The sequence below is a fragment of the Hemitrygon akajei genome, chromosome 5 (genome assembly GCF_048418815.1).
Source record: "Hemitrygon akajei chromosome 5, sHemAka1.3, whole genome shotgun sequence".
Lineage (NCBI taxonomy): Eukaryota > Metazoa > Chordata > Chondrichthyes > Myliobatiformes > Dasyatidae > Hemitrygon > Hemitrygon akajei.
In genome coordinates, this window is record NC_133128.1 from 164254320 (window position 1) to 164269675 (window position 15356).

Genomic DNA, 15356 nt, shown 5'->3' on the forward strand with positions numbered 1-15356 from the left:
ATGAATGAAGAAAATAATTGAGAAAAATGAAGGCCACTTTATCAGCCTAATCTTGCAGTATTTTGTAGAAAACACTGTTAACAAAACATTTCATGAAACAAGAACTTAACTGTCTGGAGGACCTTCAGGATTTTACATGGCAACTCTCTGCTTCTAAGACTTGTACTATTGTTTACAAGTAAAATAAATGTGGGTTTCCTCTGGGTGCTCTGGTTTCCTCCCACAGTCCAAAGACATACTAGTTGGTAGGATAATTGGTCTTTGTAAACTTCTTGTGATTATGCTCAGATTCAATTAGGGAGCTGCTGGGTGGCGGGGCTCAAAGGGCCAGAAGGGCCTATTCTGTGCTGTATCTCAATAAACAATTAAATAACTCTCAATTTCAATTAGAATTAAATAGGAATTGAATCAGGATCACATTTAAGGTTTTTGGCAGAAATAAGTTTAGGTAATAGTTCTGTAAACTTAATGTTAAGACAAAGCTGCTTTTTCTGCTTGAAATAAGTGGTAGACCCACTGTCCAAACAGCAGTTGTGCCAATACCCACTTCCTTCTAAATTAATGCCTTACAGCTGTTGGTGAATGGAAGAATGGGACAGTGTGGCTTGTAAACCTATCCATATCTGCTGCGAACAGTGCTCCTCTGGGATGTACAAAGAAGTATGCTTCTCCAGAGGGCAACAACCTTTCTGCTTCATCCATTCCCTTTAAAAAGTGTCTCACCTAATACACAGCGTCTACAATTTAGAAGGCTGATCCAAAGCAAGCAAAACATGCCAACTAAGTGGAATCATTTGTGCCTCCCACCAACGCATTTCCTCCTTCAGCTGTGCCCACTGAAAACAGAATCTCCTGGGACTTCTCAAAGAACTTTACCATTATGTACCAGGGGCTGAAACAGAAAGAAGCAGAGCATATATTTACAGGATTGAGGCACACTCTCACCAGATCATTACCTAACCAGAAAGGAAGTACAACTAATAATGACTTACATTTAGGAATTCTATTTTAGCATATTCAATTCATTTCGCTGTTTCATGGTATGCGGTATATACCCAGGGCACCAAAGAAGAAACTCTATTAAATCAGAAGGTTTTAACAACACTTCTCATCCACTATGGCTCATGACTGTTTTATATTTGCCTGGAAATTTATATCGGGAAGACTCGGTGGAGAAAGTGTTAGTTTCCATATATGTAGTGGAATTGTTTCAATATTTAAACGTAAAAATTGAACTGGACCACTATCAGTTCGACAGATCCATATGAACATATTTGCAATTATTACTTTAATTCTTTGTACTAGCATTTATGACGTGGATAGATTGGCCAGTAGAGATTTAAACCATTGACGTCTTGACTATACATTAAGCTTGATGTAATTCGGCGATATGAGATGTAACACACACACACACAATTAATATGAATTATTAGGAATGTCTCAAGAATTAGTTATCAACACTTTATTTGATAGCTAACCCTTGTGATATTTCCGCTGACCATGTCACGGGGAAAGAACTATTAGTGTTTTCATCTAAAAGTTTTAAGAACTTTAACTCATATACCTTGTTGACTGTAAACCGTCTCTCAGCATTACAATGCTATAATTATACAGGTTCTGTGTAGGTCAGCTGTGCAAAAAAAAAAGTCTAGTACTTGCATTAAAGCATAATTCCATTCCATGTTACGAATTGACATGGAAAGTTTCAAAGTCATCACAAACATACAGAAAAGGTGAACATAACTAAATCTATTATTGTTCACGATAGCCACTTTGCCCTTTGATTGTGGTAAACCAGAACTCGCAGGCATTTAGGCGCTTCTATCCCCCTTTTCCACCAGCCTCCGGCTAAGTGCCGAGGTTAGAGGAGAAATTCAACGGTCGGTTGAATCCAATGGACTCCACAGTTCGCGCCGATCCGCGGTGAGCACTCTTCGCGTTGCACGTTTTAACTCCCTCGCGAATCTACTTAAAATATTAAACTATTGGCACTTTTAAGATCGAATTTCATCTTTGATAACCGACTCATCCCAGTTTAGATCTATAAATCCACTTTCACGGCGCCTAGTTAATAATCTCCCCCTTTATCTCCCAAGCTCTAATTATGAAACTAAAAAACATTTACACGCAATTTGCAGGTAACAAAAGCAACGATGCTCGATGTCTAAGTAGCCGAAATTTCAGCTCTGGTTTAATTTTTACATTGGAGACTTGTTTCTACCCGGCTGCAACAAAATTGCCAAGCCGAACATGATTGTGTAGTTTTTCAGTATCTTTAAACTTGGCTATTTTAAATATCTGCGTATTAGTTTCTTTTCATTTAAAAAGTTGGAATTCAGAAACCCTAGATCGTAAACTATATGAACGCAGCGCCTAAAGAGATCATTGCCGCGATTCCCAGTTCTCCACAAAACCCGTACTTTGTTCAGGATTATAGGAATAAATTTGCAGACATTTGATTGGTGTTCTGTTTTCAGGGAGTAGGATCGCGTCACATGGCCGCAGTTGGAAACGTGATAAAAATGCCTGCTTTCTCTGGCTGCTGATGTAAGCGCACTCATAAACCGGCTGGGTTGGGGGAAGGAGGGCGCACACTGGTCAGCAACACACAAGGATTCAATAAAAGAAATCTGGTCAGACCCCCACGCGGGAAGAAAATCGTGTGAGAGTAAATCCCGTCAGAACCTATCCAGCAGGGCTGAGCACCGCAAGCCCGTTTTGAAAATTCGCCGGCAACAGAAATTTCGTACTGATCGAGCTTAAGCTCTAACCTAAACCAGCGAAACACGCCGGCTTCTACGATGCTTCGACTTGGAGGTTGTTCTGTCTTTCTGTGGGTGAGCTATCTGAGTCTGGGTCCGGGTCTGGTTCACGTGGTGCAAGCGGCTGCTTGCGAACCCATCCGGATCCCGATGTGCAAACCAATGCCCTGGAACATGACGAAGATGCCGAACCATCTGCATCACAGCACCCAGGATAACGCCGTGTTGGCCATAGAGCAGTACGAGGGCTTGGTGGGCACCAACTGCAGCCCCGTGCTGCTCTTTTTCCTCTGCGCGATGTATGCCCCGATCTGCACCATCGACTTCCAACACGAGCCCATCAAACCCTGTAAGTCGGTGTGCGAGAGGGCGAGGGATGGCTGCGAGCCCGTCATGAGACAGTACAACCATACCTGGCCGGAAAACCTCGCTTGCGAGGAGTTCCCGGTGTACGACCGCGGAGTTTGCATCTCCCCCGAAGCCATTGTAACAGCCGACGCACCTGGTGAGTTTCACAATTATCCACCAGCTAACCCCCGGTACCTTGGGAGTTACGCAGAATGAAGTCCACCGCAATTGATTTCAAAGTAGTTAATGCAATTAATTTTGTAAGCACTAGATCCACTAAACGAATAGGACCTTCTCATGATGATTTTCTAGATTGTATGTCTAATGATAGTTCTAAACTATTCCCGATCCTTGCGAGCTTTCCCAACTAAAATAACGCGGCAGTAAAGCCGACCGCTGTAAAAAAAAATGTCCCAATTAACATGTCAAATATCTTGTATTATTTAAGGAGGATTAAATCGATTTCTAATCAGTAACCATTAACATGATGTTCTGTGAGGCAGAGCATCCCTGGAACTGTTTACAAGGAGCAACAGAAACAAAATTTCCTATGTTCCGCTCCTTACAGATACTTAATAGGCGAAGCAATCAGTCGATCATTATATGCAATGCGAATAGTTAATGACACAGCGAGCCGTGATCTTAATTTTATCATATAGGCGAGGCAGGAGTTTAGCAAAATATTTAAGTACGTAACTGATCTAATTTTGTTTTTTCCCAAGAAACAGCTCCAGACCTATCAATTCATTCTTCTAATAATAACTGCAGGAACCTGGGAGGAGGTAAGTCGTTTCAAAATGTTACATACGTTACTACAAAACAACATACACAATACGCTTAGACTTAACTGAACTTGCACCTGGCCCACCTGCAGTAAAAACACCCCTCTGCCAGCTTGGCCAATTGCCTTCATAAGCCATAATGATCTGGAGGGATATAAAACAGTGCCTTTTTTTCTGTTAAGCTGCTATAGTCAACTAAGAGACGTTTACACTGTAGAATTCAGTATCAATCCCAGTAAGGCAAGTGTAATTACCTCCGATTAGTAATTGCCATTCGGTATGAGAATCGAGCGGCATAGAAACAGGTCATTTGAGTCACCATGCCCATACTCTGCATCAAGAACCCGTCTAAACTATCCCCGTTTTCAACCCCCGTATGCGCTTGCTATTCCAGCTTTATTTTCTAGATACTTATGTTATGAGAATACTTTTCTCCACTAACCCCTCGGGTAACGACTTTCGGATTCCAACTAATCCGAGGTGAAGAAAATTTTCATTATCCCTTCTAAACCATTTAATACTTAACCCAAATCCATGGCCTCTAGTTTTATGCATACATATTTTCATTGCTGAAACTTTTCTTACTACCTAAACTATTTATGCCCCTCAAGCTTTTTTTAAAAAAAATATAACTTATAAGGAAAGCAACCCCAGCCTATTAAATTTCTCCTCAGAACGGAAACACGCTGGTGAAACTTATTGCGACCTTTCCAGTGTAATCACATTCCATGACTTAAGACGAATGTCAATCAAGTCCGTAAGACTGCAAGAGGTAGTTAATTACTGAAATAAAACAGCAAATTCTGGAAACACTCATCAAGTCTGGCAGCAGGCGAGAAGAGAGAGAGAGAGAGAGAGAGAGAGAGTTTGAGGTGGAAGTCCTTCCGCCAGAAGCAATTGCTAGGTCTCTGTCCTACGAAATTGATGTTTCGCTTTCTCTGCCTGCTGCCCGACTTCTGGGCATTCTGTTTCAGAAACCCAACAGCTCGCAAAAGGTTGCTTGCTGTTAAACACTAAACGGCCACACACTGCGAGGAGGCAGGGGATAGGGGTCCTGCGTGGAGGAAGCCAAGATCACCATAGGAACAACACACAAAAAATCGTCTCGGTCCAAAAGGTCGACTGTTTATTCATTTCAGCATCTGCAGAATCTCTCGAGTTTACAATACTGTATGCTGTACAAACCATCTTCGAGCATCGATTGCCCGAGCTCGTTGCCCGTCAGGTAGCAAGTCCCATGTACACCAAAGGACGTTCGACGAGTATCTCCTGTAGCTGTTGTGCAACATTTTCTGCCCAATATCAAAAGTGAAAACTTATTTTGACCTTTTGACGTTAACACCGTTGCGCTATAATACTAGCACTAAATTAAAGCCGTTCTTGCTGTCTTGACCTACAACATGGATTGTCACTGGACTGTAAATTGGTAGCTCGATCAACACCATACCAATCACACCCACCCTTGTCTGGCTATAGTAGAAAGTAGAACGCTATGCTGTAAAAGGCGATATGCATCACCTCTCTCATCATTACATGATATATCAGTCTTTAACTTTGTCAAAACTGAACAGGGCCCACTCTTTCTCTCTCCAAACACGCACAAGAGTCGGGTTGTGAGTAGCCTATTTTCCAGCGTGTTTCATTGAAACTGGAAAGACGGCACCACTTGGAACAGCGTCGTCCAATAGCTGCACAATTGCTTAAAGAAGTGATTATTTTGGTCATTGATTAGCAATGATTTAAAGAGCGACTGCATGACGTAACAAAGCCACCAAACCTCGCCGAATTTAGTTAGCATACCTACCGTAATCCAACGTAAATGTCTAAAGAACGGAACCAGAGATACACGAGGGGACAGAGAGCAATGTTCTTTATTTCCCAGGTACCGTAATTGCAACTAAGTACTGTATGCTGTCTGTGAGTAATCACCGTTCTTTTTAAGACTGCGCGGAACAGGCTGGAGAAAGCGGGAGAGAGATGTGGGAACAGGCAGGGTTGTCGAGGTCAGGATTACCGAAACTTTTAAAAGATGAACGTTCCCCCGTGCCCCGATGCGACCTTCAGCATTAAACAAGCATTCCCAGTAGGATAGTCAGGGAGGCCTCTGGCGATGTAAATGATACACTTTTTATTTCGACAGGACACAGATCAGCTGTTGGAGCACTACAATGGCTGATTTATTGCCCAGGGTTTTTTACTGACGTCTTTACTCCTGGCGGAGCTACTTGGTTTTGCTGCTTTGTTGCGGGCACAGTCTTTGCAGCCAGTAATTCTTAGCCTCCCAATAAATCATGGCTGCCTGCCTGCCTACAGCATAGAGTGCCTCTGCGAAGGGGCGAAAGTTAAGCGGCAGTCCCCAGAGGCAGGAGCAGCAACCGGGCGGCGGAGCAATACACACCCAGGAGGCAAAGTACCAACGGCAAGGAGAGAGTGTTTGCACGTCAGAGAAGATAATGGCAGGACCCATCCGTAAAATGGAAGGAAGCTGGCTCTGGGAAGGGAATTTGGGGTGGGTTTGGAGCCGCTCTGTGGATTGTTTGGAATGTAGATAAACCTGTTTGCGTACTGTCCAATTTTGTAGTAAACATGCCGGCTGAGGGTAGTATTTTTTAGAATGTCCTCTGTTTAGATTTTATGTAGGTATATTTACAGAGGAGCTTCCACCAGACTTTAGGTTTGGGTCAGCCCCAGGGATGTGCTGACGGAGGCCCTTTGGAAGGGATTGCCGGCCAGCGGACGTGAATGCCACTCCTAACTGCTCTAGAGAAAGCTTGCTGCTTCGAATCGCTGAGAACTTTCAGGTGAACGCTGCTGACCAGGGAGTTCACGTTTTAAAGGGACAATGAAAGAATGGCGTTCTATATCCAAGTCAGGATGGGGTGCGATTTAAATCGGGGGAACCAGCAGGTGGTGGTGCTTTCATGCATCAATGCTCCAGCGCTTGAAGATGAAAGAACTTGCGAGTTTGGGAGGTGCTGTCGGAATACCACAGGAGAACCTGCTGAATGTCCAAGCAACACGCATAAAATGCTGGAGGAACTCAGCAGGCCAGGCAGCAACTATGAAAAAAGTACGGCGACTGTATTTTTTTCCATAGATGCTGCCTGGCCTGCTGAGTTCCTCCAGCATTTTGTGTGTGTTACCGCAGGTCCATATCGCGTGGCATTTTGGTACAGTACTGTCACATTTCGCTACTGGCTACAGGAAACAAAGAGTAGCGATTAACGGGTCCCTTTCGGAATGGCAGGCTGTGACCAGTGGGGTACCGCAAGGTTCGGTGCTGGGACCGCAGCTGTTTACAATATACATTAATGATTTAGATGAAGGGATTAAAAGTAACATTAGCAAATTTGCTGATGACACAAAGCTGGGTGGCAGTGTGAAATGTCAGGAGGATGTCATGAGAATGCAGGGTGACTTGGACAGGTTGGGTGAGTGGGCAAATGTATGGCAGATGCAGTTTAATGTGGATAAATGTGAGGTTATCCACTTTGGTGGCAAGAACAAGAAGGCAGATTCCTATCTAAATGGAGTCAAGTTAGGGGAAGTACAACGAGATCTAGGTATTCTTGTACATCAGTCAATGAAAGCAAGCATGCAGGTACAGTAGGCAGTGAAGAAAGCTAATGGCATGCTGGCCTTTATAACAAGAGGAATTGAGTATAGGAGTAAAGAGGTCCTTCTGCAGCTGTACAGGATCCTGGTGAGACCCCACCTGGAGTATTGTGTACAGTTTTGGTCTCCAAATTTGAGGAAGCACATTCTTGCTATTGAGGGAGTGCAGCGTAGGTTCACAAGGTTAATTCCCGGAATGGCGGAACTGTCATATGTTGAAAGATTGGAGCGACTGGGCTTGTATACACTGGAATTTAGAAGGATGAGAGGGGATCTGATTGAAACATATAAGATTATTAAGGGATTGGACACACTGGAGGCAGGAAGCATGTTCCCGCTGATGGGTGAGTCCAGAACTAGGGGCCACAGATTAAGAATAAGGGGTAGGCCATTTAGAACAGAGATGCGGAAAAACTTTTTCACCCAGAGAGTGGTGGATATGTGGAATGCTCTGCCCCAGAAGGCAGTGGAGGCCAAGTCTCTGGATGCATTCAAGAGCGAGTTAGATAGAGCTCTTATAGATAGTGGGGTCAAGGGATATGGGGAGAGGGCAGGAACAGGGTACTGATTGTGTATGATCAGCCATGATCACAGTGAATGGTGGTGCTGGCTAGAAGGGCTGAATGGCCTACTCCTGCACCTACTGTCTATTGTCTATGGTCTATTGAATTGATACACTGGATATGGGAGCGGATGCCAATTTAACCTCTCACTGCCCAACGAAGCTAAGTGTCCCCTGCCTCATATTGTTTCTGCCTTTCATACTGTCTTCACTATTCATCTGTTAAATCTCCATATGCTAATGAATCTGCCGGGTAAAACCCTGCCACTATATTGCTCCCTGCAACATGATGAACCTTGGTGAAAGTCACATATCCTCAGCATCTTAAGCTTCCTCCACACATCAGCTGCAGGGAGCATCCCAGGAAAACTGCACCTTCCAATGTTCCGCAGGGGATTCCTGACTTTTGCACAGCTCGCAGGGCAGTATCGTTGGGAGGAATTCAAAGTAAATGTATTATCAAAATACAAGTATGTCACCATATACAACCCTGAGACGCATTTTCTTGCGGGCATACTCAATACATCCCTCGTAGAATAATAACCATAATAGAATAAATGCAAGACTGCATCAACCTGATGTTCAACCAGTGTGCAAAGCACAAACTGCAACGAGAAAAATAAAGCAATAATAAATAAATAGCAATAAACGTAGAGAACATGCGATGAAGAATTCTTGAAAGCGAGACCATAGGTTGTGGGAACAGTTCAGTGACGGGCCAGGTAAAGTGGAAGGAGCGACTGTTCCCTGACAACTATGAGAAATTACTATAGTTATCTGGCGATAAAGAGAATGGGTTACCTACAGAAGACGGCTTTTGTGGGGTGGGTTGCACGCAGCTATTTCAGCAAACACCTCACGGCAACTCTGCTTCCTCTGCAGGCGGCTGCAGGTGCCCGGCGGTGAAGCTCACACAGAAAGTTTACCTGAAGAACAACTATAATTACGGTGAGTCTTGCCAACCTTCCGAATCGCTTCACAGCAGTCAGGATGGTGATCCAACCCCGCCTGGCAGTTTCCCCGGGGCGCTCAGTGTCCAAAATTATACGAATGAGACGTTCTTTCCAAAACGATGTTGCCTGCCGTTCAAGAACGCAGGCAAGATGTCGATTCGCGAATTTGCATGTTAAGCATAACGTGAAGATTAAAGTTTAGACACTCAAAGTCGTGTTTCTACTAATATGCCGGGGACACGTGAGAAGAATAATATCTGTGGGCGTTTTCTGTCACTATTTGGAGTTCATCTTTGCTAAAGTAACCCGTTAGTTTATCATTGGGAATTATGATGACTGATTCTGGTTGAATATGAGCTGCTGTGATGTTTAGGCTTTCTACAGTCGGTGCACATTTCGGGGTCTAGTACACAGTTGCTACTGAGTTTGCAGACAACTAGCACTGAGGTGGGCTTACCCATTTTACCGGTCTCCGGAGAACAGAGGAACTGACCCGTCTCCGCTTGCCAATCCACCAAAGCAAGACTCCCAAGACCTTTAATTGTAGTTAAGACTGAACAGGGGCGTTTTCGCTTGCATCTAGCTTTGCCTTTCTTTGCAGTTATTCGGGCTAAAGTGAAAGAAGTGAAGAGTAAGTGCCACGACGTTGCCACCACAGTGGAAGTGAAAGACGTCCTGAAATCGTCCCTGGTGAATATCCCGAAGGAAACAGTGACCCTTCACACCAGCTCAGCGTGTCTCTGCCCTGAAATCAGAACGAACGAGGAGTATGTTATCATGGGCTACGAGGATGAAGAGCGGGCGAGGTACAGTGAGCAAACAGGCAGTTTCAATGTAACGTGCCTAGCGCTAATCGTCCGTGCTTGTCACCATTAACCCAGGCGGATAATTGTAAATTTCTTGCACAGGTTACTCCTGGTGGAGGGTTCCATAGCCGTGAAATGGAAGGATCGACTTGGGAAAAGAATCAAGGTAATGTTCCGGGCTCTTTTCTCTTGCCTCTTGCCACTGCCCTGCCACAACTTACAAATACCCCAGGACGTCCCAAATTGCTTTAGAGACAATGAAGTACTTCTGAGGTGTAGTCATTGGTGCAGTGTAGAGCAATGCTGAGGCCAGTTTGCCCAGAACATACATTCACAAGAACTGAAGCAGTAGCACAAGGCAGTCTATTTTCAGTAATATTGATTGATAATAAAGATAGGTCGGTAACATTAATTGCCTCTTAAACCTCACAATTGCCGAGTAGACATCGGATTGCGGGAGAGAGGGAGTTTAAAAGAAACAAGGGGGCAGGTTGGCACATTTTGCTCACTACAGTTCCCAAAGCAACATTAGATTATGCATAGTGCAGATCCAATAAAAAGAAATTTAGTTTAAGTGGAGCAGCCACTGCGTGAGTGGGTCAGTGTTAGAGTGGGGAGTTGAGGCTTTCGCCCATCAAGGAGACTTCTGCAAGGAGAGGTGGATTTTTGTTATTTATTCTTTCTTCCGGTATGTGGGAAGGTAGGAAGACTGCCAGTATCCCTGATGACTACACCTGCAAGAAGCACATCCAGCTGCTGCTTCTAACAGACCATTTTGAGGAGTTGGAGCTGGAACTGGATGAACTCCAGATTATTGGTGAGGCTGAGAGGTTGCTCGACAAGTCATACAGGGAGGTAGTTACACCCAAGGTGCAGTGCATTGGTAACTGGGTGATCATCAGGAGGAGGGAAGGGGATGGACAACATGTGCAGAGTAGCACTGTGGCCATTGTCTCTCAATGACAGGTATATTGCTTTCGATACTGTTGGGGGGATGGTGAGGATAGCAGAGGAAAACCACAGCTATCAGGTCTTAGGCACTGGGTCTGGCTGTGGCTCAGAAGGGAAGGGAAGGGGGCAGAAGAGCAAGCTGTAGTGACACAGGGAATTCAGTGGTCTGGGAATAGAAAGGAGATCCTTTGGTGGAGAATGAGATTCCCAGATGGTATGTTACCTTCTGGGTGCCAAGGTCAGGGATATCTTGGATCAAGTCCACAGCATTCTTAAATGTGAGGGAGAGCAGCCAAAGTTCATAGTCCCCCATTGGTACCAATGGCATAGATAAGAGGGTTGATGAAGTTCTGGAAAATGAGTTACATGCTAAGTTAAAGGGCAGGACCTCCAGGGTTGTGATGACAGGTTTGCTACCCATGTCCCATGCTGGTGAGGCCAGAAATAGGAAGATCATACCATCTAGAACATGGCTAAGGAGATGGTGGAGGAGGGAGGACTTCAAATTTTTGGATCATTTGGGCTCTTATCCAGGGAGGGTGGGAACTGAAAGAAGGGATGGTGTGCACCTGAACTGGAGGAAGACTAGCATCATAGTGGGAAGGTTTGCTGGTGCTGCACAGGGTGGGTTTAAACGAGAGTTGTAGGGATATGGAAACAGAGCACCAGAATAGATAGTGGAGAGGTTGTGAAGAAAAATTTTGTTAAGTCAAAAGGTTGAGCATGGAGGGACTAATGTTCTGAACTGCTTATATTTCGATGCAAAGACTATTATAGAAAAGACAGAGGAGTTTAATGCATGGATCAGTGCATGGAATTATGACAGTGTAGCCATTAGTGAGACTTGATTGCATTAGGGGCAGAACAGACAGCTAGCTCAGTGTTCCAGGTTTCCGTTGTTTTAGATATGATACTGTGGGAGGTCTGGCATTACTAGTCAGGGCAAATATCATGGCAGTGCTCTGACAGGACAAACTGGAGAACTCATCTATTAAGGTTTTATGGGGAGAACTGAGGAATATGAAAGGTGTGATCATGTTTTTGGGATTATATTATAGATCACACAAGAGTCTGCAGGAATTATAGGAGCAAATTTGTAGAGATCACACACTTTTACAAGAAACATAAGGTTATGATAGTAGGTGATATTAACTTTCCACGTATTGACTGGGCCTCCCATACTGTAAAAGGGCTGGATGGGAAAGAGTTTGTTAAATGTGTTCAGAAAAGTTTCCTTAATCAGTTCATAAAAGTCCCAACTAGAGAGTGTGATACTAGATCTCCTACTAGGGAATGAGACAGGGCAGGGTACAGACGTTAGTGTAGGAGAACATTTTGCATCCAGCGATCATAAGGCCGTGTGCAGAGAGATAGGTCTGGTCCTCAGGTTCAGATTCTAAACTGGAGAAAGGCCAATTTTAGTGGTATCAGAAAGGATCTGGCCAGTGTGGATTGGGACAGGCTGCTTTCTGGCAAAAGTGTACTTGGTAAGTGGGAGGACTTCAAAAGTGAAATTTTGAGATTACAGAGTTTGTATGTTCCTGTCAGAATAAAAGTTAATAACAGGTTTAGGAACCCTTGGTTTTCAAGAGGTATTGAGGCCATGGTTAAGGAAGGAGGAGCATAGCAATTATAGGCAGGTAGGAAGAAATGAGGTACTTGAGGAGTATAAGAAATGCAAGAGAAAACTTAAAAAGTTTTCAGGAGGGCCTAAATAAGGCATGAGGTTGCTCAAGCCGACAAGGTGAAGGAGAATTCTAAGGGCTTCTACAAATATATTAAGAGCAAAAGGATAGCAAGGGACAGAATTGGTCCGCTGGAAGATCAGAGTGGTAATCTATATGTGGAGCCGAAAGAGATGGGAGAGATCTTAAGTGGAATTTTTGCATCTATATTTACTTGGAAGATGGACACAGAGTTGAGAGAAATGAAGCAAAGCAGCAGTGATGTCATGAACCCCATACAGATTCCAGAGAGGAAGGCATTGGAGGCAAATTAGTGTGGATAAATCCACAGGGCCTGACAAGGTGTTCCCTCAGCTGGGACCTGAGGTACAGGGAAAGGTTGAACAGGTTAGGACTTTATTCCTTAGTCAGTAGAACAATGGGGGGGGGGGGGAGATTTGATAGAAATATACAAAATTATGAGATGTATAGATAGAATAAATGTAAGCAGGCTTTCTCCACTGTGGTTGGGTGAGCCTACAAGTAGAGGTCATAGGTGAAGGGTGAAAGGTGAAATATTGAAGGGGAACATGAAGGTGAACTTCTTCACTCAGAGTGGTAAGAGTGTGGAACAAGCTGCCAATGCAAGTGATGGATATGGGTTCGATTTCAACACTTAAGAGAAATTTGGATAGGTACATGGATGGGAGGGTATGGAGGGCTACAGTCCAGAGAAAGGTCGACGGGACTAGGTAGATTAATGGTTTGGCATGGACTAGATGGGCCAAAGGGCCTATTTCTGTGCTGTAATGCTCTATGACTCTATGACAAGCAATCTTTTATGTCATCTTGAGAAAGTAGACAGTAAAGGTTCATTTGAATGAAGTACTGTTGACAGTGTAGCACTCCTTTAGCATCAGAGTCCTGTACAGCAAACAATTCAAATCTGACCACTTTTGGAAGGGTCATTAAATTGAATATACAATGTATTCTAGCCTCTTAAACTTCTTAAGGTTTAGAAGCAAGCCCTGGGTTGGCCCTTCCTTGTGCAAGATCCTGCTTAGTAATGTATTGGAAATTCAGCTTTAATTTTGCACTTGGATCTTTGTGAATCAGGCTTGAACCTGTGATTTTCTGACTGAAAGATGATACAGCTCTCACTGTGACAATAAAATTAATTTTTAAAAATGTGATTAGTGTAATAATCAATTTGACAACCATGTTTTTGGTGAATTCACTCTGTCCATATTTTAAACGCTAATTTTGTCAAATGATGCATGCATTAACTTGGTCTTCAATGAATAATCAGAACTGGGATCAGAAGCTCCGTCAGGACAGAAGAAAGGGAAGAAGCGGCCAACAAAATGGAGAGAAACGTATACAACCCAGAGATACAGCAGTCGCATCCAGACAGAGGAATAAAAGGAGGAATGCTAAGCAAGCACGTCAGTAAACATTTTGCACGAAAAGTACTTTGGACAGTATACAAATGTCTGCATTCTTGGAGTGGCACAAGGAAATTGCACTATTGCACGTATGTCCTAATAACGACTATGAAATTTAGCTATTCTATAACTTTGTCTTTTGTCCTTTTTGCACGAATGTTAGTGTGATAAGATACAAAGCAGCATGAAATTCCTGCACTGTACTCGTTTGCCAAGACTGTCCCAGAGTATGTTGGGGAGTGGAGTCAATGAGCTGCTTTTAATCCAATGGTACACATTTATTGCGTTTCTAGGTTACGCAACCATGAGACTGTGGTCACATATTCAGTGAAAGAATGTCTGAACAAGGGTCTGCGGTGTGTGTAAGGATCGGGATATTCAGGTAGAGTTGGTGTCTCGAGGCCAGGATTGTACAGCCCCAAAACAGACTGTTGCATGTCGGATCTGATGAGAATAAAGATGCCACACCAGTGGCTCGGTTAGAGCTAAGAAGCATAGGATGACCAGCAGCACTTGCAAAACAAACACTGGATATAACATACCAATACTATTGGTCGCTTGTTTAATCAGCCTTATCCAATTATATCTACAATTAGTAATGAAGAAAATGTACAAACTGCAAGATGATTGTGTGGTGGAAAGGAACAATGCTTGCATCAAATTAGTTTTAAAATTTTATGTTTTATGAACTATTAAATACATTACTTTGAAAATCAATTGACTATTGTGATGACTATTTACAGTGTCCTAGATATACTAATATACAAATAGTTTATCAGATTCAGATACTTCACACTTAGCATTCACATAGGGACAATGAAAGAGCGAGCGATTCATAAAATACATTTAATAAAAACATTTAGAAGACATTTGGAAAAGTACATGGGATGTAGAGGGCTATGGGCCAAATGGATTAACTTGGTCCAGATAATGAGTTATGCCAAAGGGCCTGTTTCCATCTTGCCTTAGTCCATCACTCAATACCATTTAATTTTAGTTTCAGATTTTAACATATTCAAAACAAAACAAGTAATACGATTGCAGTTTTTCACATTGAAATGTCAAAATAATTCATGCTTAGCTTAATAAATTGTGTTAGTTTGCTTTTTCCCCTCTTTCAAATCATTCATTTTAATCTCTTTTCTTAATACATGTTCTTGTTTAATTGCCAAAGCATATATGAAATGCTCCAAGGCAAACTTCTGGGAGAAGACACAATTTATTAAAGAGAAAACTATCATTTATTTTTCCAATAGAACTCTCAAATTCTGTAAAACTAAATCAGACAACGAGCCAAAGCTCAACAATCGGACTCCAGTGACAGTGCAAGAATTTGAACCCAAAAGGCATTTGGGGACAGAGGAAATAAATAACCCACTGAGTTACAGGCTGCTTTGATTAAATATAAATTCAGTATCTATTTATTCTGGACAACCAAATTCACTAAAACTTTTTAAAATTTTAATTC

The 15356-nt window shown here is 43.1% G+C and overlaps 1 protein-coding gene across 2 annotated transcripts; it reads left to right on the forward strand.

Moving 5' to 3' along the window:
* Positions 1–2504: 2504 nt before the first annotated feature.
* frzb (frizzled related protein) lies at positions 2505–14605 on the forward strand. 2 transcript variants are annotated; one of them, XM_073047059.1, is made up of 7 exons: positions 2505–3267; positions 3833–3892; positions 8952–9017; positions 9624–9828; positions 9931–9994; positions 13753–13888; positions 14182–14605. In XM_073047059.1, the coding sequence occupies exons 1-7, from the start codon at positions 2802–2804 to the stop codon at positions 14217–14219; spliced, it is 1035 nt and encodes a 344-aa protein (XP_072903160.1). In that variant the 5' UTR covers positions 2505–2801; the 3' UTR covers positions 14220–14605. The 2 variants fall into 2 exon arrangements, with proteins under 2 accessions (XP_072903160.1, XP_072903161.1); XM_073047060.1 differs by having other exon boundaries at positions 3839–3892.
* Positions 14606–15356: the final 751 nt, after the last annotated feature.